Here is a 24,300-nt window from a genome sequence, read left to right on the forward strand (position 1 = left end):
CAGCAAATAAAGCATCTGCTGTTTTTAATGCTAATGTAGCCCATTTAATCCTGACCCTCCTGCGCCATCCACAGACTTCTTCCAATCTCATGGTAGTGATCCTCTGCATGAACAATGGGCTATCCATGTCGGACAGACTAACTTTTCTGCACATGTGCTCATTTCCATCAGTCACCAGTCGGATGTACCGCATTTATCTCTGACCAGATGATGACTGCTTTGCGGGTCTCCTACATATAATGTTAATCTGTCCTAGTGACAAACTCCTTTAAATTACTTTTTAATGCAATAATTACATGAAACATGACCAGTTCAACTTTCAGGAGGAAGTTTCTAGTGACCAGTCCTTTGTGTAAAGGAGGCTGGCTGATCGTTGCTTTTTTCAATATCAAAACTATTCCCTTTCACTAGATTGATGGAGAAGTGGCAGGCTTAGCAACTGAAATGTGCAGCCAGCCCCCTTCACATGCAAGGTCCCCCTCTTCACATGCAGGGTCGGTCAAAAGCCACATGAAGCCTTCTCCAATGCCAACTACAGTCAGAAATTAAAGGTGCTGGACCCTGGGACCAATGCTGACATCTGAGATGGGGAACTCTACGTGTGATGGTAAGCTGCAGTTAATATACAAAAACAAGACCATATATTCTCCAACCACAGTAGAAATCTATGATACACTTTGTAGCAACTCCTTGCCTTATCAGAAAGTTGTAGAACTTTGCCTTGAACTATTATGAAGCTAATTTACATACATTTGGAAAACTCCCTTAAGTACATTATATAAATGTCAGCTTCTTCCCTGTCTGCAGGAGGCCACAATATGGCGAGGAAGCTATACTAAAGCATGGTCATGCTATTGGGGAACAGAAAACAACTATGAAGAGCCCTATCAAAACAATTAAAATTCTCTTCTGTAAAACCAGCCAGGCTTGATTTCCATGAAATCTGCAGAAGGACATGTCACAACTGCGATACACCCTCCGTAACCAACATGGACATTCCTCCAGCTCTGACATTTATGGACTGTGGAGAATCCCCCTTGGGGGGAGATTATAGCTTTGCTTCTTGCTTAGATGAGGGGTCTAAAGGGAACCAACCAGCTGCAAATTCAGTCACTTAATCTGAGCACCGAACACATTTAATATATTCTCACTGCTCATCTTCCGGTTATATTGGATGCAAAACTTCACTGACCATATGCCCTACATAACGACTGCAGACAATCGCTGACTGCAGCGGTACACGACCCAGTCAGCACAAGCCAGTGATTGGCAGAAGCAGTCAAAACCCTTTATTGTTTGTTCACACTGGGTTTGCATGCAACTTTGATGTACTGTATGTGCTGGGAATGCTCCAAAGGCTCCCATTGATCTGACAAAGGTCCTTTTGGCTACTGTTGGGCTGAGAAACTTTTTTCCTCCCAGCATAAAACCGAATAGTTGACTACAGCATCTTATACAAAAGCAACAGCAGGAAGAATATTATAAATCAGTCCATATTTTTTGGGGGTAGGGGGTACACTGGCACCTATGAGTGTCTATAGAGAAAAGATCAGATATAAAATACCGGTAGTTCACCTTCTATTTGTGCAGACAGAGATCCAATAGAGAAAACCGTTCACCCAGCTGTAAACCACTATTACCCAAAATGGGACCCATCGGGTATTACCGTATATCATCAGAGACATACATCGGGAAATCTTCCCCAAGGTACTGCGCTGATGAGCGGCTCAGACTCAACGACCCACATTTAAAAAAAAAAAAAAAAAGTCATTTACGTCGGATCTTTAATGAACTCGTCTTAATGATAAATTTGACGCAAATTACACCAGAGAAACTTTTCTAAGCAAGATCGCATACTTCCCAATGTCAGATAAGAACCAGAGACCAAGGTGTTAAACATCACAAGTCAATGTAACATTTTTGCCCAAGGTGCATCTTCTTATACATGTCATTTTGTACGTCGTCCAGTGTTAGACACGAGCAGAGGATCAAATTTGGCAAATATTGCACCTTAATGTAGAATTTGCAAAACTTGTGACTTTTTTTTTTTTTCTTCTTTTTTACAATGTGTTAATTAAGACTGCAAAAAAATTTATTTGTTTTGTATCTTTTTTTTTTTTTTTTAAGACAACTATGAACAGTCTAAAATAGGCGAACTCACACCAAAGAGTTAAGCACACCACCTCTTCCTTATTTTAAAGTTTTGGCATATTATATATATAAAAATAAAAGTAAAACATAATAATGTAAATAATGTAAAACATTGACAAGGACAATGAAATGTGTCACAATTTACACAAATTCATGGTGCATCATGAAACAAAACAATATACATCCTGCGATGTGCACTATGCCTTGGGAAAATAATTTAGAATTTTTTTTACCAAGTCCTGCATTCCTTTTTTTTTGGTATGGGAAAGGTGATAAATACATGATCCATGGAGACAAATCACAATAAGCAATACTGCTTACTTCCCCGGTTACCATACCTGTCCGATGGTTGTACAGCTCAGCTCTATTGAAGTACATAGAGCCGAGCTGCAGTACCGCATACAACCCCTGTACAGGTGGGGCTCTGTGTTGGAAGTAAATGGCCATGTTGATTGTGATTGGTGGAGGGGTACGAGCAGATGGATCCCCAGCGAGCCATTATATCTACTAGGCAAACCAAGTGAAACCTCAGGTTTAATTTTTGTTGGAAGTTGATAAAAATCAAAGCAGATTTCTGAGAACGAAATGAAGTTGCATTAATAATAATAATAATAATCTTTATTTATATAGCGCCAACATATTCCGCAGTGCTTTACAGTTGAACAGTTTCAAACACAACAGTCATATGTTAACGTTAACAATACAATAATTAAAGCGAAATAAGACGACCCTGCTCGTGGGAGCTTACAATCTACAATGAGGTGGGGGAGATACAAAGCACAGGTTTGTATTTACAATGATGTATTTACAATGATGGTCCAGCCATCTTCAGGGGGTAGGGGTTAGATGGAGATAGTGAATGGGCTACACACACACACAAACATAACATGACCTTGATTACTGAATGTGATAGGCCGCTCTGAACAAATGTGTTTTGAGCGAGCGCCTAAAACTATGCAAATTGTGGATGGTCCTAATATCTTGGGGTAGAGCATTCCAGAGGATAGGCGCAGCACGAGAGAAGTCTTGGAGTCGGGAGTGGGAGATACGGATTAGGGCAGAGGTTAGTTGAAAGTCATTTGCAGAGCACAGCGGTCGGTTAGGCCGATAGACAGAAATGAGGGAGGAGATGTAAGGGGGTGCCGCACTGTGGAGAGCTTTGTGGGTGAGAACAAGTACTTTGAATTGTACCCTGTAATGAATTGGCAGCCAGTGTAACGACTGGCGAAGAGCGGACGCGTCTGAGTAACGATTAGCCAGATGGACAACCCTGGCTGCTGCATTAAGGATAGACTGGAGAGGGGAGAGTCGAGTGAGAGGGAGGCCAATTAATAGAGCATTACAGTAGTCCAGGCGGGAGTGGATCAGGGCGACAGAGAGAGTTTTTGTTGTTTCCATGGTGAGAAAAGGGCGGATTTTAGAGATGTTCTTTAGGTGTAAGCGGCACGAGCGGGCAAGAGATTGTATATGGGAGGTGAAGGAGAGATCGGAGTCAAACATAACACCCAGACAGCGCGCCTGCTGTCGGGGTGTTATTATGGTGCCACCCACAGAGAGGGAAATGTCAGATTTAGGGAGGTTAGTAGATGGTGGGAGCAGAAGTAGTTCAGTTTTGGAGAGGTTGAGTTTCAGATAGAGAGCAGACATGATGTTGGAGACTGCAGACAGTCAGTGGCGTTCTGTAGTACAGCGGAGGTAAGGTCAGGGGATGATGTGTACAGTTGTGTGTCATCAGCATAAAGATGGTACTGAAAGCCAAATCTGCTGATGGTCTGTCCAATTGGGGCCATATAGAGAGAGAAGAGAAGGGGGCCAAGGACTGAGCCCTGAGGTACCCCAACAGTGAGAGGAAGAGGAGATGAAGTGGAGCCAGAAAACAGAACACTGAAGGAGCGGTCGGAAAGATAGGAGGAGAACCAGGAAAGAGCAGTGTCCTTAATGCCTAGTGACTGGAGCCTAGAGAGTAGGAGAGGATGGTCAACAGTGTCGAAAGCTGCAGAAAGGTCGAGAAGAATGAGCAGAGAGTGGTCACCATTACGTTTTGCTGTCAGAAGGTCATTGGTCACTTTGATGAGTGCAGTTTCTGTTGAATGTAGGGGGCGGAAACCGGACTGTGAAGGGTCTAGGAGGGAGTGAGTGGAGAGGTAACGGGTAAGGCGGGAGTATATCAGGCGCTCCAAGAGTTTAGAGATGAAGGGGAGATTGGAGACTGGTCTGTAGTTGTTTGTGCAGGATGGGTCGAGGGTGGGTTTCTTTAGTAATGGAGTAATGATAGAGTGTTTGAAGGAGGAGGGGAAAATGCCAGAGGAGAGGGAGAGATTAAAGATTGTAGTTAGGTGAGTTGTGACGACTGGAGAGAGAGAGAGAGAGAGAGAGAGAGAGACTGGAGGAGATGTGAGGGAATGGGGTCGGTTGTGCATGTAGTCGTACGAGAAGAGGAGAGGAGCCTGGAGACGACTTCTTCTGTGATGGGATCGAATATGGAGAGTGAGCCAGGGGAAATGCAGGGAGGGATGGGAGTCACTGAACTTGGTGATTGGGAGCGGATTTCCTGACGGATATTGTCTATTTTCTCTATAAAGTGGGAGGCCAGGTCATCAGCGCAAATGTCTGTGATAGGGGCTTGTGCTTTTGGCCTGAGGAGGGAGTGAAAGGTGTCAAAAAGTTTCTTGGGGTTGTTGGATAGTGAGGAGATCAGGGTGGTGAAGTAGGTCTGTTTGGCGAGGTGAAGGGCAGAGTTATATGTCCTTAACATAAATTTGAAGTGTATGAAGTCTTCTGGTGTGCGTGTTTTCCTCCATAAGCGTTCAGCACACCTAGAGCATCGCTGGAGAAATCTGGTTTGCGATATGAGCCAGGGCTGTTTCACTCTGTGTTTGGAGGTTCTGAGGGTGAGGGGAGCTACTTGGTGCCTTTAATACACGAGACCGTATCAATCACATCTTCAAGATCAAATGCATGAAGACAGCATATAATTATTTTTTCAAAGTTTGTTCAGTGACACGTAAGAAATTCCAGTGATATTTTGGAAACAGGTGCCTGCACCCGGATATGAGGCCGGAGTCATCTTTCACCACTCCAACATAATCATGGAACATCTGACTGGAAAACAAAAAAAAAAACAAAAAAAAAAAAAATATAAATATATATATATATATATATATATACACACACACACACTCACTGGCCACTTTATTAGGTACACCATGCTAGTAACGGGTTGGACCCCCTTTTGCCTTCAGAACTGCCTCAATTCTTCGTGGCAGAGATTCAACAAGGTGCTGGAAGCATTCCTCAGAGATTTTGGACCATATTGACATGATGGCATCACACAGTTGGCGCAGATTTGTCGGCTGCACATCCCTGATGCGAATCTCCCGTTCCACCACATCCCAAAGATGCTCTATTGGATTGAGATCTGGTGACTGAGGAGGCCATTTGAGTACAGTGAACTCATTGTCATGTTCAAGAAACCAATCTGAGATGATTCGAGCTTTATGACATGGCGCATTATCCTGCTGAAAGTAGCCATCAGATGTTGGGTACATTGTGGTCATAAAGGGATGGACATGGTCAGCAACAATACTCAGGTAGGCTGTGGCGTTGCAACGATGCTCAATTGGTACCAAGGGGCCCAAAGAGTGCCAAGAAAAAATTCCCCACACCATGACACCACCACCACCAGCCTGAACCGTTGATACAAGGCTGGATGGATCCATGCTTTCATGTTGTTTACGCCAAATTCTGACCCTACCATCCGAATGTCGCAGCAGAAATCGAGACTCATCAGACCAGGCAACGTTTTTCCAATCTTCTACTGTCCAATTTCGATGAGCTTGTGCAAATTGTAGCCTCAGTTTCCTGTTCTTAGCTGAGAGGAGTGGTACCCAGTGTGGTCTTCTGCTGCTGTAGCCCATCTGCCTCAAAGTTCGACGCACTGTGCGTTCAGAGATGCTCTTCTGCCTACCTTGGTTGTAACGGGTGGCAATTTGAGTCACTGTTGCCTTTCTATCAGCTCGAACCAGTATGCCCATTCTCCTCTGACCTCTGGCATCAACAAGGCATTTCCGGCCACAGAACTGCCGCTCACTGGATTTTTTTTCTTTTTCGGACCATTCTCTGTAAACCCTAGAGATGGTTGTGCGTAAAAATCCCAGTAGATCAGCAGTTTCTGAAATACTCAGACCAGCCCTTCTGGCACCAACAATCATGCCACGTTCAAAGGCACTCAAATCACCTTTCTTCCCCATACTGATGCTCGGTTTGAACTGCAGGAGATTGTCTTGACCATGTCTACATGCCTAAATGCACTGAGTTGCCGCCATGTGATTGGCTGATTAGAAATTAAGTCTTAACACACAGTTGGACAGGTGTACCTAATAAAGTGGCCAGTGAGTGTGTATATATATATATATATATATATATATATATATATATATATATTCACTAACAGCAAGCAGAGATATCGAAAATATCAAGGAAGTGAAAGACAGTATTTAGCCCTTTCTCACAAGAATTTTTTTTTTCCTATGAGGTGGCTTACTTCATTTGTTGTCTATGGAGCAAGCCATCACATGCCCCCCACCAATTAACTTCAGGATGCTGCAGCATTAAGGGCCCTGCAGCAGCAAAACATGGTGTCAGACCATAACCCAACCATGACAGGCGCAGGTACGGGATACTGTGCATTCCTAAGCTGAATACTAGAGAATGGTAATATGTCGTAGCTTCTTGCTGCACGAATCCACCACTTTCTTTCTCCCTTTAGTTGTTTAAAAATTTGGTGGAAAATGTCAAACTGGCGTACCACTGGGAAAGTGCCGCGGTTATGGACGGCAGCATTTAATGGGAATCTGTCACCCCATTTTCGACCTATAAGCTGCGGCCACCGCCATCAGGGGTTTATCTACAGCATTCTGTAATGCTCTAGATATGCCCCTGATGTAACCTGAAAAATAAGAAAAACAAGTTAGGGTCCCGTCACACCAAACGATGCACCAGCGATCCCGATGATACGACCTGGTCAGGATCGCTGGTGCATTGCTACATGATCGCTGGTGAGCTGCCAAACAGGCAGCCACACCAGCGATCAGGACCAGCGAGGACACTGGTATCCAGGGTAAATATCGGGTAAATAAGCGCGCGTCGCTTAGTTACCCGCTGTGTACCTTCGATACCAGCGTGCTCGAGCTGAGAGCTGGTATCCAAGGTAACTATCGGGTAACTAAGCGCGTGTGATGCGTGCTGGTCAGCGGGAGACCAATGATCAAAAAATGGCCCAGGACATTCCTGCACGATCAGCGATACCCGGCTGGGGGGCCGGTTGCTGATGCGTGCCACACACAGCGAGATCGCTGATGCGTCACAAAATCAGTGATCTCGCTATGTGTGACGGGCCCCTAAGACAAAAGTCGGACAGCCGTATTAGATTATACTCACCGGGGGGCGGTGGGTGACGTGGTCCGGTCCCTCCCATCTTCTAGCGAGAACGTCCTCCTCCTTACTTCTGCCACGGCTCCTGCACGGGCGTACTTTCTGTGCCCTGTTGAGGGCAGAGTAAAGTACTGCAGTGCGCAGGTGCCGGGAAAGGTCAGAGAGGTCCGGCGCCTGCGCACTGCAGTACTTTACTCTGCCCTCAACAGGGCACAGAAAGTACGCCCGTGCAGGAGCCGCGGCAGAAGTAAGAAGGAGGACATCATCTCTAGAAGATGGGAGGCGTTGGACCGGACCACGACACCCATCGGACCGGACCCAGACCGCCCCTGGGTGAGTATAAACTAACTCGTTTTTCTTATCTTTCAGGTTACATCGGTGGGCTTATCTACAGCATTACAGAATGCTGTAGATAAGCCCCTGATGGCGGTGGCCGCAGCTTATAAGCCAAAAATGAGGCGACAGATTCCTTTTAAAGGAGGGTACACAGTAGTGCTCAGAGCAAACTCCGAATTCTGCTTGCTAGCGGCAGGTGCGGCTGTATACAGGTGTAATGGCTGATGGGAAGGGGTGATAAATGAAAGCTAAGCTCTGATTGCTTGGTATAAGTCCCAATGACAGTTTCTGGTAAGTAAAACTTAATATTTAGTAAAAATTAAACAAAACACTTAATTCATTTTAGTAGATAGATGATAAACACATACAGGAACCGACTTATCTAGAAGGACTTGTTCTGAAGCACAAGGGATAATATGAGACAACACATTTGGTTGTTAAACATTAACAATCTGCTAGTTGTCCAACTTGCCAAATGCACAGCAAAGAAGCCAATATAAACAACGATCAAGTGCTCATCACTAACCAAAGTAATCACACGGTGCGCCAGGATAGGGGCACACGCCGTCACCACACCAGGATGGGCACACGCCATAGACGCCGTGCCAGGATGAGGGCACGCGCCACAGACGCCGCGTCAGATTCTCAGTTGTCTAGCAGTTGCACTTTGGCCCTTGTCAAGATCTGACTGTTTATTTGTTGCCTAATTTATTTATTTATTTTACTCATTTATATAGCGCCATTAATTCCAAGCGCTTCCACAGCTCTAAATATACCGTAATATACTCCAATCCAGGCACCATTGTCACAAAATAATTAATGCAATTCACATTCACCATCATAATATGCATTTTTTTTTTGTTATAGCTGAAGGATACATGTTATTGAACATTTAGCAAATATTTTGGTAAACAGTTGCTACTCCTTTACATGAATTAATGAGTTGGCAGTAGAGGAGGACTTGATTGATTTATTTAAATCAGATACTGCCAAAAATGGCTGACAGAGTCCCCAATATCTGGAGATCGGCAGCAGCAGCAGAAGGCTGTAGGAGCCATTGCTCAACTGTAGCAATTTGTTACGTGTATTCTCCTGCAGCGCCACCACTGGGGAATCTAAGCAATACACGCTGGCCATACACATTCGCACTGTTGACAGGTCCTCCAGAGCAGGAGACGCTCTTAATAACTGCTCTGAGTCTTCTGTTTGGGATCCTCATCCCTTTAATCTTAGTGGACCAGCAATAAGGACTTTCACAGTTAAAAATACTGATAAACACAAATAAAAACCTCACCTCCCCGTGGACAGCCAAGTAGGTCACCAGAACACAAAACAATCTGCGCAGAAGACTCCTTGCCAAAAAGATAAAATGCTAAATCTTTGGCACCCAATAAACACTATTGCGCAGACCTTCTGTACAGAATATAAATTAACGAGTTTGCACAATTGCAACATTTTTTGATTTCTGTGGGCTTTGATAGCGTAGTGCACACCATAGCACCCCTATATTAGATGTCTGGTCACAATGCATTTACTTCACTAATAAGAAAAATGCTCGATTTCAGCCATAACAATTGTCAGTTATTTCGGTCTTGGATTGTCAGTCAGGCATCAGGCAAAAAGAACAAGAAGAAATGATCATCAGTCAAAACAATCGGACGGGTTTTATTCCCCGCCCCGACAGTGAAAAACACTGGCTGAAAAAAAAATCCAACACAAAACTGCCAGATATACATTTTTGTCAGGCAGATAAATGATCCATTTGTTTGACTGATTGTTCATGGGTCCATTTTTGTCTTGCTTGTATGGGGACCTTGTGAGATGGACAGGGCAAAAACAGCAGCTTGTACACCTCTTAGAGGTTGATGCAGAGTTCTACAATTTAACTCCCAATATAGTAGCAGTCCTCTTCCTCCAGTCAAAGTTTTTATCCTCTTATATAGCACTGTGTACTTACAATTGCTCGTTTTGCCTTTCTACCCAGTTAATTCTTCTCTTTTCTCTGCTCTTTGTAGAAACAGGACGTCTCTTGTCCCTGCATTTATCATTCCCCTCCTCAACTCCTAACCCAGCTGATTCCTCCTCCCCCTGCAAGGGACTTTTGCAATGATTGGTGACTCAAAGGGAATATTGACCTCCTGTTTCTACATGGAGCTTAGAAGGATTCAGCTCGTCAGTTTTTAATCACGTGATATTATAGACCTAATGGAAGAGAAGAATTAGATGGGTAGGAAGGCAAAATGAGCAAAGTGCTACATTATATAATATGTTGACTGTAATATAAAGAGGATAATGCATTTGATGGGAGGAAGAGTGCTTCTTTAAAGTGATGGCCTATGAATAGATCATCCAATTTTAGGTCCCGGATGGGGTATTCCAGCAATTACACAATCACCTATGCACAAAATAAGTGATAACTAATAGATTCCCACCGATTGCAAAAATAGGGGACTTTTGCTCCATGTATGAATTGAGCAGCAGTCAGGCATGTGCACTGCGACTCCAGTCATTGTGCATGGAGATGCAGAAAATAGAGTGATTTATCCGGATATCTCCAGAGTGAATGGATGAAACGGCAGCGCACAACCACCACTCCATTCAGACAAGGGCCAGAAGTCCCCCATTCTGGTAATGGCTGGGGTCCACTGACCTAGCAGTTACCTTGCTGTTATTGGAACATCCCGTTAAGGCGTATACAGATGACTAGAGCGCGGTCCCGGTCCACAACGGAGTGGACACGGATCTGCAGTAGTCAAAGACACAACTCATTTGATGGATATGCCGTGTGGATCATGTTGGAGGAATAATAAAATGAGGGCATGCACCATGGTAGAGGCGGATGATTTGTTGAACTCTGCCAAGTATGACAACACCAGGCGCATTGTGGACCAGTCAGGCATACAAGTTTCAAATAATATATCTGGACGATACTTCACATGACCATCTACATTAGGCCAAACGGATAGAGATACAAGCAACATAATTCAACCCTCTGTATAACACCAGACACAGGCATCTGCCTCTGGGGCAAAATTACCTTGGCTACAGGAAATGTTTCCACCCAAGATCATTTCACCCCCAACCAGTTCGTTTCTCTGCAGGAATGTGGTACAATGTATTCAAAGCATGGAAAAATAAGGATTCACCTTCAATTTAAAAAACCCCTCCTGACAGAAGCCAGCTGTGGTGTCCCTGGCAGAGGGGCACGCGTGGAGGGATCTGAAATGTGAATGGGTTAAAGGGAGGGCGGCTGGGCACGGCTCCTTTTCCCCTGTGTAATTATCAAACCAAACTTGTTTGACAACGCCAAAAATAATAAGTGGGATCGAGGTGCCAAGAAACTTGTCAGTCGCTGTGCACTTTTCCAAGGCTTCTTCACATCTGCTTTCTGCATTTTCTTTTAAGAAGAAGGTACTCGCTGCCGGAAAGTATTTGTTTATTGGCTGGTGAACCTTGTTCTCATGGAGCAGAGCAGACACAAAGCAGAAACGCACAGACGCAAGACTGATCTAGCAGTGGAGGTAGCCGTGCAGGTGAAAGTTGACTGAACCACCACTTGGCAATGGATATGTTTAGGGGTATCATAGCGCTCCCTAATGGCAGATTTCAATTAAAAAAAAAAAAAAAAAGATCAGGCATGTTGGATTTCAATATGTCCAATCCATTTGCACTAACGGGAGATAGGTGGGGGGGCAGAAAAGTCAGGATTTTCTCGCACGATAGTGGACGAGATATAATAAAATCTCATCCGCAACTTCAGCGCAACAGTATCATTTTCTGCACACCAGTCTGAGCCCTTTTAGAAATAATCCTTCTTTACTGGACAACCCCTTTAACAATGGCTGGATATTGTCTACATTAGATAAGTGCATACTTTTTTGCATTTACTAGGAAACGTGTTCCTTTCAGAACAGTTTCCTATAACATCCCCACCACTGTACTCGGCAATGCACATGGCAGGCATCCTCCACCGGCCGTGGTGCAGTGGAGAGGAAGTCAGCAGGAACTGTGATTCTGTAAGAAATTATTTGCTGTGGAAGAGGAAAAAAAAAAAATACTTCCTTTCTGAATTACAATGGATTCTGACAAACTGCAGTTTTCACTCTTTTTTCATATTCTTTAAAGGGTTGTCTGGTTAAGACAAGTGATCGTCTCTCCACAGGATAGGTCACAACGGGTTAATTGGTGGGTGACCCTTTAACAAGATGGCGTGGCAGGTTGGACACCATTCATTTTCCATGGGAGGGCTGACAAAGGCCATTCGCAGACATCAGCAGCAATGAGGAATGAATGGCATACAGGTCAGGTATAAGCACTAAAGGTGTGTGCACACGCTGCGGATCCGCAGCGGATTTGGCCGCTGCGGGTCCGCAGCAGTTTTTGCTGCGGTGTACAGTACCATTATTCCCTATGGGAATAAAAAACCGCAGTGCAGATGGTGCGGAATTTTCCACGCAGTTTTCCAAACGCAGAAAGAATTGACATGTCAATTCTTTCTGTGGATTCCGCTGCGGTTTGCCATCTCCTCCATTGTGGAGATGAAAAACCGCAGGGCAACACCGCAGACCAATCCGCAGGTCTTTTGACCTGCAGATTTACCTGCGGATTTTACAAAATCCGCGGGGCCAAATCCGCACTGCAATCCGCAGCGTGTGCACATACCCTAACACTCTTTTCTAATGGGAATAGAAGTCACACAATCTGCCAACCGGTACCAATCCCAGCTGTCACAAACCCCCCCGACCAGCAAGTTATCACTTATTCTGCATTTTAAAGCTGACAACCACTTTTTTTTAAAATTGAAACCTTAACGGGGGCTTCTTTACTCTTCTGATACCTGCAAAGACTTTAATACCTTTGTTTGCAGTCAAGGAATGGGAACTGGTTTACTTCCAAAGGCAGAATGTCCACACACACCAAATACTGACACTTTCTACAGCTCAAACTTTGTCAGCTATACAACACGGATTTAAAGGAATTGTTTATTTTAAAGAAAATTGAGGCAAAGTGTAATAATGCCTCAAAAAAAATTACAACAAAAGCATACAAGCAAAATAAGCACCAATTACCTGTTGAAGTCCCTGAAGCTTCAGCACCACTTTCTCCACTGTGTACATGGCCGCTGCTGTGATGTCTCTACAACATGTGACTGCTGCAGCCAGAGTGCTCCTGTACCGTCCACCTCGGTGGCACCACCACTGAGCCTAGGGATTTTCTCCAGCAGTCATCTGTTGTAGTTGGGAGGTCATCACTGTAGCCCTGTAAGTAAAGATCAGCAGACAGAAAGCTCCATTTTGCTATTTTAAAGCATTGGTCTCAATTTTCCCTGAAAGTGGACAATCCCTTCAATTTTAACCAGCTTCAAGACCAATTTGCTGTGAATGAATGGCAGCAATACAGTTTCCAGCCAGAGGTGTTTCACGAACTAAAGCTCCCGTCACCGATACGACCTAGCAGGGATCGTTGAGGAGTCGCCAAACAGTCAGATCTTCCCAACGATGCAGCAACGATACGGCGACCTGTAGCGACCTTTGTAACGATGTCGGCAAATCCACGCCTATGTGTCTCGCTTCTGAGTCGCTAACGAGGTCGTTGGTAAGGTGTCAAACATACCGATGCATGCTACCCAGCGGGACCTCAACGATCAAAAAAATGTCCAGGTCATTCCGACATGACCAGCGATCTCACAGCAGGGGCCTGGTCGCTGCTACCTGTCAAACCTAGAGAGATCGCTGCGGAGGTCGCTGTTGCGTCACAAAACTTGTGACTCAAGCGATCTCGCTAAAGCCCCCGTCACACACAGCGGTCTCGTTAGCGAGATCGCTGCCGAGTCACAGGTTTTGTGACGCACCAGCGAGATCGCTGTGTTTTACAGCTAACATCGACCGCCCCCCCCTCCCGGGTATCGCTGATCATTCATGAATGGTCAGGACTTTTTTTGGGTCGTTGGTCTCCCGCTGGCCAGCACGCATCGCTGCGTGTGGCAGGCGGGAGAGCAACGACCAGCTAGCTGGTAACCAAGGTAAACGTCGGGTTTCTAAGGGGCGCGCGATACTTAGAAACCCGATGTGTACCTTAGTTACCAGCGCGCTGATGCAGAGAGCTGGTAACCAAGGTACACATCGGGTTTCTAAGTGCCGCACGCCGCTTATTAACCCGATGTGTACCTTGGTTACCAGCTCCCTGCATCAGCGCGTTGCTAACTAACGTACACAGCGACGCTTCCGCTCGGCGTCGCTGGTGCTGATCGCTGGTTAAGCTGCCTGTTTGACAGCTCACCAGCGATCATGTAGCGACACACCAGCGATCCTGACAAGGTCATATCGTTGTTGGGATCGCTGGTGCGTCGCTATGTGTGACGGGGGCTTAAGAATTTGATAGCAATCCTCTAAACTCCGCAAGCAGCCAACCTCTTTCCTATCCTGATCATTTGTAACAATGTATCAGGGATCTTTGAAATAGCAAGAAACAAACAAAACACCCCGATTCTCCAAGAAATACAAGCTGTGATGAAGGACGCGCTAGAATAAGAGGGGATTCGGCCATACATATTTCAGCTTCCATTTGTCATCATTTACTCCCCTTTTTGTGTAAACTATGATGCACCCTTTCAGGCTGAGCTCCATCTACTTTCCAAAAAGTTGCTGGCGCTGAATGGGGACTGGTGTGAAACCGACAAAAGTTGCTACATTTTTGCACAACTACGAGTTGTACGAAAATTTGTCACCATTTCAAGCAATTTTACAACAGAAAACTTGAATCACAGCCATTATTATAGGGGCTGACTCGCGTCTATAAAACCCTTCCATGTGTCAAACATCTGGATGCTGCAGTTTTTCCACTATAATACAAAAAAAAGGGCAGAAAAAGTTGTAGTCAGACGCACAAGGGCCATAAAGGGGTATTCCCAGTAGAGATGTGCACAACGAAGGTCTCCTGACTTGCTGCAGCCACCAGGCAGAGAAGGCATTGAGAAGAGAACACCTCTCCCTATTCATAGCTATGGGAGGACATGCTTACACGTGCTGTACCTCCCTTAGCAATGAAGAGTACAGCCACGTTTCCCCATCCACTACTAAGAAGCAGCAGCCTTCTCACCATGAGTCTGGGGACGCCCATTCTTCACAGGTCCATGTCCCAGAAAGCAGATCTGCATCTATCAGACATTTCTGACATATCCTGTGAGGTTGTGAATATTCATTTACACAAAGGATCTTATAAGAACATGGTATGAAGTATCATAGAATTTATCCTGCATTAGAGCATATGAAAAACTACAACTCCCAGCAAGTCCAGGCAGCCTTCAACTATTCGGGCATGCAAGGAATTGTTTGTCACTCATCGGATTGTCACTCGACTTGCGCAGAGTGACAAACCGGTGCCCTTACAGGGCCTCAGGAGACAACTTACTAGGTTCTTGGACATCACTCATATACATAGTGGCTTGAAAGAAACGGGCGCATTTTGCATACCGGCATTATAACATCAGGATGCAGGTATAGTCGGTGTGAATCGATTCACAGGACCTGATACATCGGCCTTCTCAGTCATTTCTGGCAGCAAACCACCTCTTAGGCAACGTTCACACTGTCAGTATTTTACAACAGTATGTGTAAGCCAAAACCAGGAGTGAGTGATAAATCCAGAATTGGTGACGTGTTTCTATAAGGCCGGGGTCACACTGGCGAAGAATACGGGAGAGTGAGAGGCGCTAAAAGCACGCATTAGACACAGACCAATGATTCTCTATGGGATCCCTCGCACCAGCTGTATATTTCTCATCCGTATTCTACGCTCTGTGCCAATCGCAGCATGCTGCGATTGTCAGCGTACTACGCCCGTAGTACGCCAATGCAAGTCAATGGGTGCGCAAAAAATACGGATTACACACGGAACACACATGTGACTTGCGAGAAATACGCACCCGGTGTCTTTTAGCAAAGCCGGCAATTCAGTGCGCTATACAGTAAACTCACCCTGACAGGTTTAATAAAGAAACGAAAGAATAGATATAGACACATAGAATACATACACACATATTATATATATTATATATATGCATTCTATGTGTCTATATCTAATCTTTGGTTTCTGTTTAGAAACCCTGTCATAGGGCTCCATTATATGTCCATTTTGCAAGCCTGCGAGAAAATCTCGCCATATGGATGCCATACGGATTACATACGATGCTTACATGCACAAAATACGCGACCACACCTTGATTACGGATGACAGACGGAGCACTGTTTAGGGGCCATTCATCCGTATTACGCATGTAAAATACTGACCGTATTTTGCGTCGGTTAGTGTGACCCCGGCCTTATGCTTTTCCTCTGATTGTTCCACTCCTGATTTTGGCTGACAAATACTGATGTAAAATTCTGAATGTGGCCTTACAGGATCTGTGTCTCTCTTGATTAGTCAAAAAAGAGCTGCGGATTCCGGAACAAACGGTTGTCAGGGCCCCATCCAGCGGTCACAGATTACTGACATGACTGAAGGACCAGGCCCTGCAAATCAATTTGCACCAGATAGATGCAGCTAGTATTGGAAAATCAGCCGCGTTTATAATAAACCGTGACGGAATACGCTGGACAGGAGACGCTACAGATACCTAGGGAGTGCACTGACACTCATCCACAGAAATACGACTCACATAGGAGAGAAGTCGTATTTGCCGCTCATCCCCTCTTTTGAAATAACACGCATGCTCCTTATAAACTGGGAAGCCATTGGAGTTGTAGTCTTGATTACTTCCATTAAGCAACCTCATCTTCTACCTTCACTCCTCAGGGAATGCAGCAAGTAAGTGCACATTGTACAGAATTTCTTCTAGACAGGTCAAACAAGTTTTTAACTCTTTTGGTTCTTGGGAAAGTGTATGTGTCTGAGGCCTGTGCATTCCAACTCAGCGGAAGAGATACTAACGCAGGTTGTGCAGCGCCTATGGAAGTCTGTGGGCTGATACCACTGCGCATTTTAATGGGTAAATCGCCAGCTAACCACACCATTTCCTGATGGGATGGGGACGCCAATTAAAACCAAGAAATAGTAGCAATCCACCTGGATTGGTAAAGCTGGTAGCTTTAGTGTCAGCAAAGCCATCATCACATTACAGCCTACGCGTTTCAGACATACTTTCTTAATCATTAGGGGGTCGTCTGTGCAGGAAGAAGCCTTGGGGCGCCCTGCCAGAGAATGGACTACAGGCTGTTATACGGAAATCCAAAAGAGGCACACAGTGCCCCACAGACTACAACCCCAGATCATCAACATGGATTGTACCGATTTCTTGCAGCAGCACCTTTTCGGGTGGAATTAGACCCCAATACACACGAAATAAAAGATGACCCAATTCATCCAATTCAGCAGGCCATGAAATATCACATGGGGGGGGCCTCCAGAGTGATCATTTGGGGAGAAGGATCAGCCCGGCTGGATTTGTGGTAACGCTGCCAAAAAGGCTACACGGCGTCATTAAGATCACATCACGACTTCCTAAGTGTCGCACCACGATTGCAACGAATGTTTATGGTCAAAATCTGTTGCGATGTCTCCAACCTGATGACCCCGCAACCATCTTGAGTCTATATGACGTGAGCCAAAACTGTGCTATACGTCTCCTGTATCGCAGGACAGTAAGTAAATGCGGCCCCCACCCCGACCTGCAGCACGAGACCACTCCCAGCGTGATATATGTCATTGCAGTGCAGACCGAATGCGGACAGGTCAATTAACTCCTTAATGACCCACATCGTACATCTTCGCCATTAGTTATTAATGCATGAAGCCAGCTCAGGAGCTGATCCCGCGCTGGACAAGCCAGATGCCGGCAGTGATACACCGCTGGCATCTGCAGCAGCTGGAGCTGTACTCAGATTGCTTCAGTTTAACTTTTTAATTCCTCCTGCTCTCCATCTCCGACAGTGATGCCATTGACAAATTCAAATCACCTCCCTTTAAAAAAAAAGTTCCTGATAAATCCAATCAAAATGTAAACAAAAATAAATCAATATATCAAAAAGTGGAATATAAAAGGGATCGAAATGTCGTACATACCCCAATGTAATATCGATAAAAACATCAGCTCAGAAAGCAAAAAAAAAAAAAAACCCCAAAAAATCAAGATCTATGGTTGGAAGGAAAAAAGTTATGGCTCTATGGAGCTGCGACGAAGATAGAAAAGTGTTTGTTTGTTTTATATATAACCCCTTAGTGACAGAGTCAAATTTTAAAAATCTGACCAGTGTCACTTTATGTGGTAAAAACTCTGGGACGCTTCAACAAATTCCAGTGATTTTGAGATTGTTTTTTCGTGACACATTATATATTATGATAATAGTAAATTTAGGTTGATGTGTTTTGTGTTTATTTATAAAAAAAAATAAGAAATTTGACAAAAATGTTAAAAAAAAAAAATAGCAATTTTCAAACTTTGAATGATTATCCCTTTAATTCAGATAGTCTTACCATAGCAAAAAATTAATAACTAATAATTCCAAAATGTCTGCTCTACATCAGCACCATTTGTAAAATTGTACTTTATTATGTTAGCATTTTTATTTTTTTTTAGGAGGCTTAAAAATGTAGCAGCAATTTTTCATTTTTTCAAGGAAATTTACAAAATTATTTTTTTTAGGGACCTATCCAGGTTTGAAGTGACTTTAGAGGTCCTATATATTGGGAAACCCCCCAAAGTTATACCATTTTAAAAACAACACCTCGTGACATACTGAAAACTGCTATCAGTCAGTTTATTAACCGTTTAGGTGCTTTACAGGAATTAATACAAAGTGGCATGATACGAATGAAAAAGTTGATTTTCACCACCTAATTGTCACTGACTTTTGAACCTGTTACTATAGCCGGCAGACTCTAAAGGCCCTTTTACATTTAGCGATGCACCAGCGATCCGACCAGCGATCCCACCCGGTCAGGATCGCTGGTGCATCGCTAAATGATCGCTAGTGAGCTTTCATACAGAAAGACCTCACAGCGATGCAGCAGCGACGCAGCGCACGATACTTACCATTCACACACAGCGATCCTGCGTCCTCCCGCCCGCCTCCACGCGTCGCTCGTCGTCACAGCAGGAAGCCCAGCAGGAAGCGCCCGACGAGAAATGGAGCCGGACATTCTCGCGCGATCAGCGACAGACCGCGGGGGAGCCGGTCGGCGGTAAGTATCACACATAGCGATATCGCTAGCAATATCGCTATAACGTCACAAAACCAGTGACGTTTTAGCGATATTGCTAGCGATATCGCTTAGTGTAAAACCCCCTTAAGGCCGCTATTTGCTAGTGAATTGCCATGGCAAACATCAGGACCAAACAATCATGATCTCAGGGTGCCAATAGGGATAAAGAGGGAGAAGCCACACTCTTTTAAACATTTATATGAAGTAGTCAGTAGTGACAGCAGCATCTAAGGGGTTAAACAGCTATGGACGGTGACAGCAAGTTGTCAGCTATAGTGTACAGCTGCTGGATTGTTACTTGTATGGGGATGCTAGTCTCTTATGTCTCAGGTCAGTTAAAAGACGTATTGACGGTCATTAAGGGGTTAAAGGATGTTAAAACTTGCCAGTCGCAAACGGTAACCCTGTAGGTTTGGCGTTTTTGTAACCGACAATCACGTATGTCACAAGTCACCACTGCGATCGTCAGATCACACGACAACGGTCGCTGCACCTTATACGGTAACGAAAAATAATGGTGGGGGGAGGTGGGGCAGATGTGGCCCCCGCATAGTGGCCAGTGAAGGGCCACATTGCTGTACTGTGCCTGGCCTTTCACAACTGTAACTACCAGCAACTGTCAGGCGACGCTGGGAGTTGTAGTGCCTCAGGGGAGGACTCCTCACAAGGGTGGCGGTGCCCGGCTCCTACCTTGTACACATCCCCGTAGGTGCCGCTGCCGACTCTCTGGATGAGCTCGAAGTCCTGCTGCGGATTCTTGCGGAGAATGTCGGCGCTGGCCCGGCTTAGGGAGGGCTCCATGCTCCGGAGCAGTGCGCGGTGGTCACCGGGGGGCTCAGTGCTCCGGGGCTGCACCGTGGAGCCGGCCACAGCGGCAGGCCAAACACCGTGCCATGTCCGGACAACGAGGCGGAGCGAGACGGAGGCGGAGCGGCCGATATACAGCGGAGGAGGAGAGACGAGAGGCGCCTCCCTCCCGTGCCGCCGCCGCCACCTCCTCCTCCCCGCGCCGCCGTGCAGCCGCACACACACCAGTCACACCAGGCCCGGGAGCCGAGTGCCGCAGACTATATGTTCTGCTCCTTTTGTTTCATTTGTCACTTTTATCAGCACAATTTTGTTTAAACTTTGTGATAAAACACTAAAGTGTGTGTGTGACTGATGTGTGTGACAATGTGGTGATTGACTGTGGTGTGTGACTGTATGTGGTGTGTGACAGTGGTGCGTGTGACTACGTGGTGTGTGATTGTATATGGTCTGTGACTTTGTGGTGGTGTGACTGTTGTGTGTGTCTGTGGTGTGTGTGGGTGTGTGACTACGGTGTGTGCGATTGTGTGACTGGTGTGACTGTGGTGTGTGACAGTGGTGCGTGTGACTACGTGGTGTGTGATTGTATATGGTCTGTGACTTTGTGGTGGTGTGACTGTTGTGTGTGTCTGTGGTGTGTGTGGGTGTGTGACTACGGTGTGTGCGATTGTGTGACTGGTGTGACTGTGGTGTGTGACAGTGGTGCGTGTGACTACGTGGTGTGTGATTGTATATGGTCTGTGACTTTGTGGTGGTGTGACTGTTGTGTGTGTCTGTGGTGTGTGTGGGTGTGTGACTACGGTGTGTGCGATTGTGTGTGACTGTGGTGTGTGACTGTATGTGGTGTGTGACAGTGGTGCGTGTGACTACGTGGTGTGTGATTGTATATGGTCTGTGACTTTGTGGTGGTGTGACTGTTGTGTGTGTCTGTGGTGTGTGTGGGTGTGTGACTACGGTGTGTGCGATTGTGTGACTGGTGTGACTGTGGTGTGTGACAGTGGTGCGTGTGACTACGTGGTGTGTGATTGTATATGGTCTGTGACTTTGTGGTGGTGTGACTGTTGTGTGTGTCTGTGGTGTGTGTGGGTGTGTGACTACGGTGTGTGCGATTGTGTGACTGGTGTGACTGTGGTGTGTGACAGTGGTGCGTGTGACTACGTGGTGTGTGATTGTATATGGTCTGTGACTTTGTGGTGGTGTGACTGTTGTGTGTGTCTGTGGTGTGTGTGGGTGTGTGACTACGGTGTGTGCGATTGTGTGTGACTGTGGTGTGTGACTGTATGTGGTGTGTGACAGTGGTGCGTGTGACTACGTGGTGTGTGATTGTATATGGTCTGTGACTTTGTGGTGGTGTGACTGTTGTGTGTGTCTGTGGTGTGTGTGGGTGTGTGACTACGGTGTGTGCGATTGTGTGACTGGTGTGACTGTGGTGTGTGACAGTGGTGCGTGTGACTACGTGGTGTGTGATTGTATATGGTCTGTGACTTTGTGGTGGTGTGACTGTTGTGTGTGTCTGTGGTGTGTGTGGGTGTGTGACTACGGTGTGTGCGATTGTGTGACTGGTGTGACTGTGGTGTGTGACAGTGGTGCGTGTGACTACGTGGTGTGTGATTGTATATGGTCTGTGACTTTGTGGTGGTGTGACTGTTGTGTGTGTCTGTGGTGTGTGTGGGTGTGTGACTACGGTGTGTGCGATTGTGTGACTGGTGTGACTGTGGTGTGTGACAGTGGTGCGTGTGACTACGTGGTGTGTGATTGTATATGGTCTGTGACTTTGTGGTGGTGTGACTGTTGTGTGTGTCTGTGGTGTGTGTGGGTGTGTGACTACGGTGTGTGCGATTGTGTGTGACTGTGGTGTGTGACTGTATGTGGTGTGTGACAGTGGTGCGTGTGACTACGTGGTGTGTGATTGTATATGGTCTGTGACTTTGTGGTGGTGTGACTGTTGTGTGTGTCTGTGGTGTGTGTGGGTGTGTGACTACGGTGTGTGCGATTGTGTGACTGGTGTGACTGTGGTGTGTGACAGTGGTGCGTGTGACTACGTGGTGTGTGATTGTATATGGTCTGTGACTTTGTGGTGGTGTGACTGTTGTGTGTGTCTGTGGTGTGTGTGGGTGTGTGACTACGGTGTGTGCGATTGTGTGACTGGTGTGACTGTGGTGTGTGACAGTGGTGCGTGTGACTACGTGGTGTGTGATTGTATATGGTCTGTGACTTTGTGGTGGTGTGACTGTTGTGTGTGTCTGTGGTGTGTGTGGGTGTGTGACTACGGTGTGTGCGATTGTGTGTGACTGTGGTGTGTGACTGTATGTGGTGTGTGACAGTGGTGCGTGTGACTACGTGGTGTGTGATTGTATATGGTCTGTGACTTTGTGGTGGTGTGACTGTTGTGTGTGTCTGTGGTGTGTGTGGGTGTGTGACTACGGTGTGTGCGATTGTGTGACTGGTGTGACTGTGGTGTGTGACAGTGGTGCGTGTGACTACGTGGTGTGTGATTGTATATGGTCTGTGACTTTGTGGTGGTGTGACTGTTGTGTGTGTCTGTGGTGTGTGTGGGTGTGTGACTACGGTGTGTGCGATTGTGTGACTGGTGTGTGACTGTATGTGGTGTGTGACAGTGGTGCGTGTGACTACGTGGTGTGTGATTGTATATGGTCTGTGACTTTGTGGTGGTGTGACTGTTGTGTGTGTCTGTGGTGTGTGTGGGTGTGTGACTACGGTGTGTGCGATTGTGTGACTGGTGTGACTGTGGTGTGTGACAGTGGTGCGTGTGACTACGTGGTGTGTGATTGTATATGGTCTGTGACTTTGTGGTGGTGTGACTGTTGTGTGTGTCTGTGGTGTGTGTGGGTGTGTGATTACGGTGTGTGCGATTGTGTGTGACTATGGTGTGTGACTATGTGGTGTGTGACAGTGGTGCGTGTGACTACGTGGTGTGTGATTGTATATGGTCTGTGACTTTGTGGTGGTGTGACTTGTGTGTGTCTGTGGTGTGTGTGGGTGTGTGACTACGGTGTGTGCGATTGTGTGTGACTGTGGTGTGTGACTGTATGTGGTGTGTGACAGTGGTGCGTGTGACTACGTGGTGTGTGATTGTATATGGTCTGTGACTTTGTGGTGGTGTGACTTGTGTGTGTCTGTGGTGTGTGTGGGTGTGTGACTACGGTGTGTGCGATTGTGTGTGACTGTGGTGTGTGTCTCTGTGTGGTGTTGAAAAAGATCTTGTATGATCGAAATGTCGCCACAGAAGGCAGAATAAAGGAGATGTAAAATCCACCAACCTGTGAAGAGCGGTCTCTACTCTGTGATGTCTGAACGTATTCCAAGAGGGACTCCATGGACCTGATGTGCGCTCCTATTGTGGGATGAGGTGCTGTGGACTTATTTTTCTTTTTGCTTGTATGTCGAGTGTGTCTATTTGGGGTGTGTGATTGTGTGGTGCCTGTGACTGCATATGGTCTGTGACTGTGGTGTGTGTGACTATATGTGGTGTGTGTGACTATATGGTGTGTGTGACTATATGGTGTGTGGCTGTATGTGGTGTGTGTGGCTGTATGTGGTGTGTGACTATGTGGTGTGTGTGGCTGTATGTGGTGTGTGACTGTGTTGTGTGTGACTATGTGGTGTGTGACTGTGGTGTGTGTGACTATGTGGTGTGTGACTGTGGTGTGTGTGACTATGGTGCGTGTAACTGTAAGGTGTGTGACTATGGAGTGTGTGAAAGGTGTGTGACTATTTGCTGTGTGACTGTATGTGGTGCATGTGGCTGTATGTGGTGTGTGACTGTATGTGGTGCATGTGACTGCATGGTGTGTGACTGTATGTGGTGCGTGTGACTGTGGTGTGTGACTGGTGCGTCTTGACTGTATGTGGTGTGTGACTATGTGGTGCGTGTGACTATATGGTGTGTGATGACAGTGATGTGTGACTGTGGTGTGTGTGACAGTATGTGATGTGTGACTGTGGTGTGTGTGAGTGTGGTGTGTGCCTGTGTGTGACTGCATGTGTGTATGACTGGTGTGTGTGACTGGATGTAGGGTGTGTGTATATTTTTGTGTATGTATTGTGTGTGTTTGTTTTCCACCCATGTTCGTTTCTGTTTATATACGCACGTTAAAAGAAAATAAAAAAGCCATGAAGTGAGCGTAGAAGGGTGCCCCAGGGCGGTCCTGTCTGTGATAGCGGTGGCGCTGCTATAATGTAGCATCATGCAGGTGATCGGAGCCTTCTGGTTCCACATCGTCATTGCAGGACCTTGTGTCCCCAAACACTTGCATCGTGCAGGAAAATACTGCCAGCGTGGACATGAAGCCTGTGTAGTCCTGGCCTTATTAGGCCATATTTTTTTTTTTTAGCAAATCCTATAGAGAAGCC

At 46.0% G+C, this 24,300-nt stretch overlaps 1 protein-coding gene across 1 annotated transcript in view; it reads right to left on the reverse strand.

Moving 5' to 3' along the window:
* The window catches only part of MAP4K5 (mitogen-activated protein kinase kinase kinase kinase 5), a 119,321-nt gene extending 99,263 nt beyond the window's left edge, over positions 1 to 20,058 (reverse strand). The window contains exon 1 of the mRNA XM_073577739.1: positions 19,810 to 20,058. Coding sequence (XP_073433840.1) covers positions 19,810 to 19,920 — 111 coding nt within the window. The 5' untranslated portion in view covers positions 19,921 to 20,058. The remainder of the gene's footprint in view (positions 1 to 19,809) is intronic.
* Positions 20,059 to 24,300: the final 4,242 nt, after the last annotated feature.

The sequence above is a fragment of the Dendrobates tinctorius genome, unplaced genomic scaffold, assembly GCF_039654945.1.
Source record: "Dendrobates tinctorius isolate UK_male_01 unplaced genomic scaffold, ASM3965494v1 ptg000057l, whole genome shotgun sequence".
NCBI classification, from domain to species: Eukaryota; Metazoa; Chordata; class Amphibia; order Anura; family Dendrobatidae; genus Dendrobates; species Dendrobates tinctorius.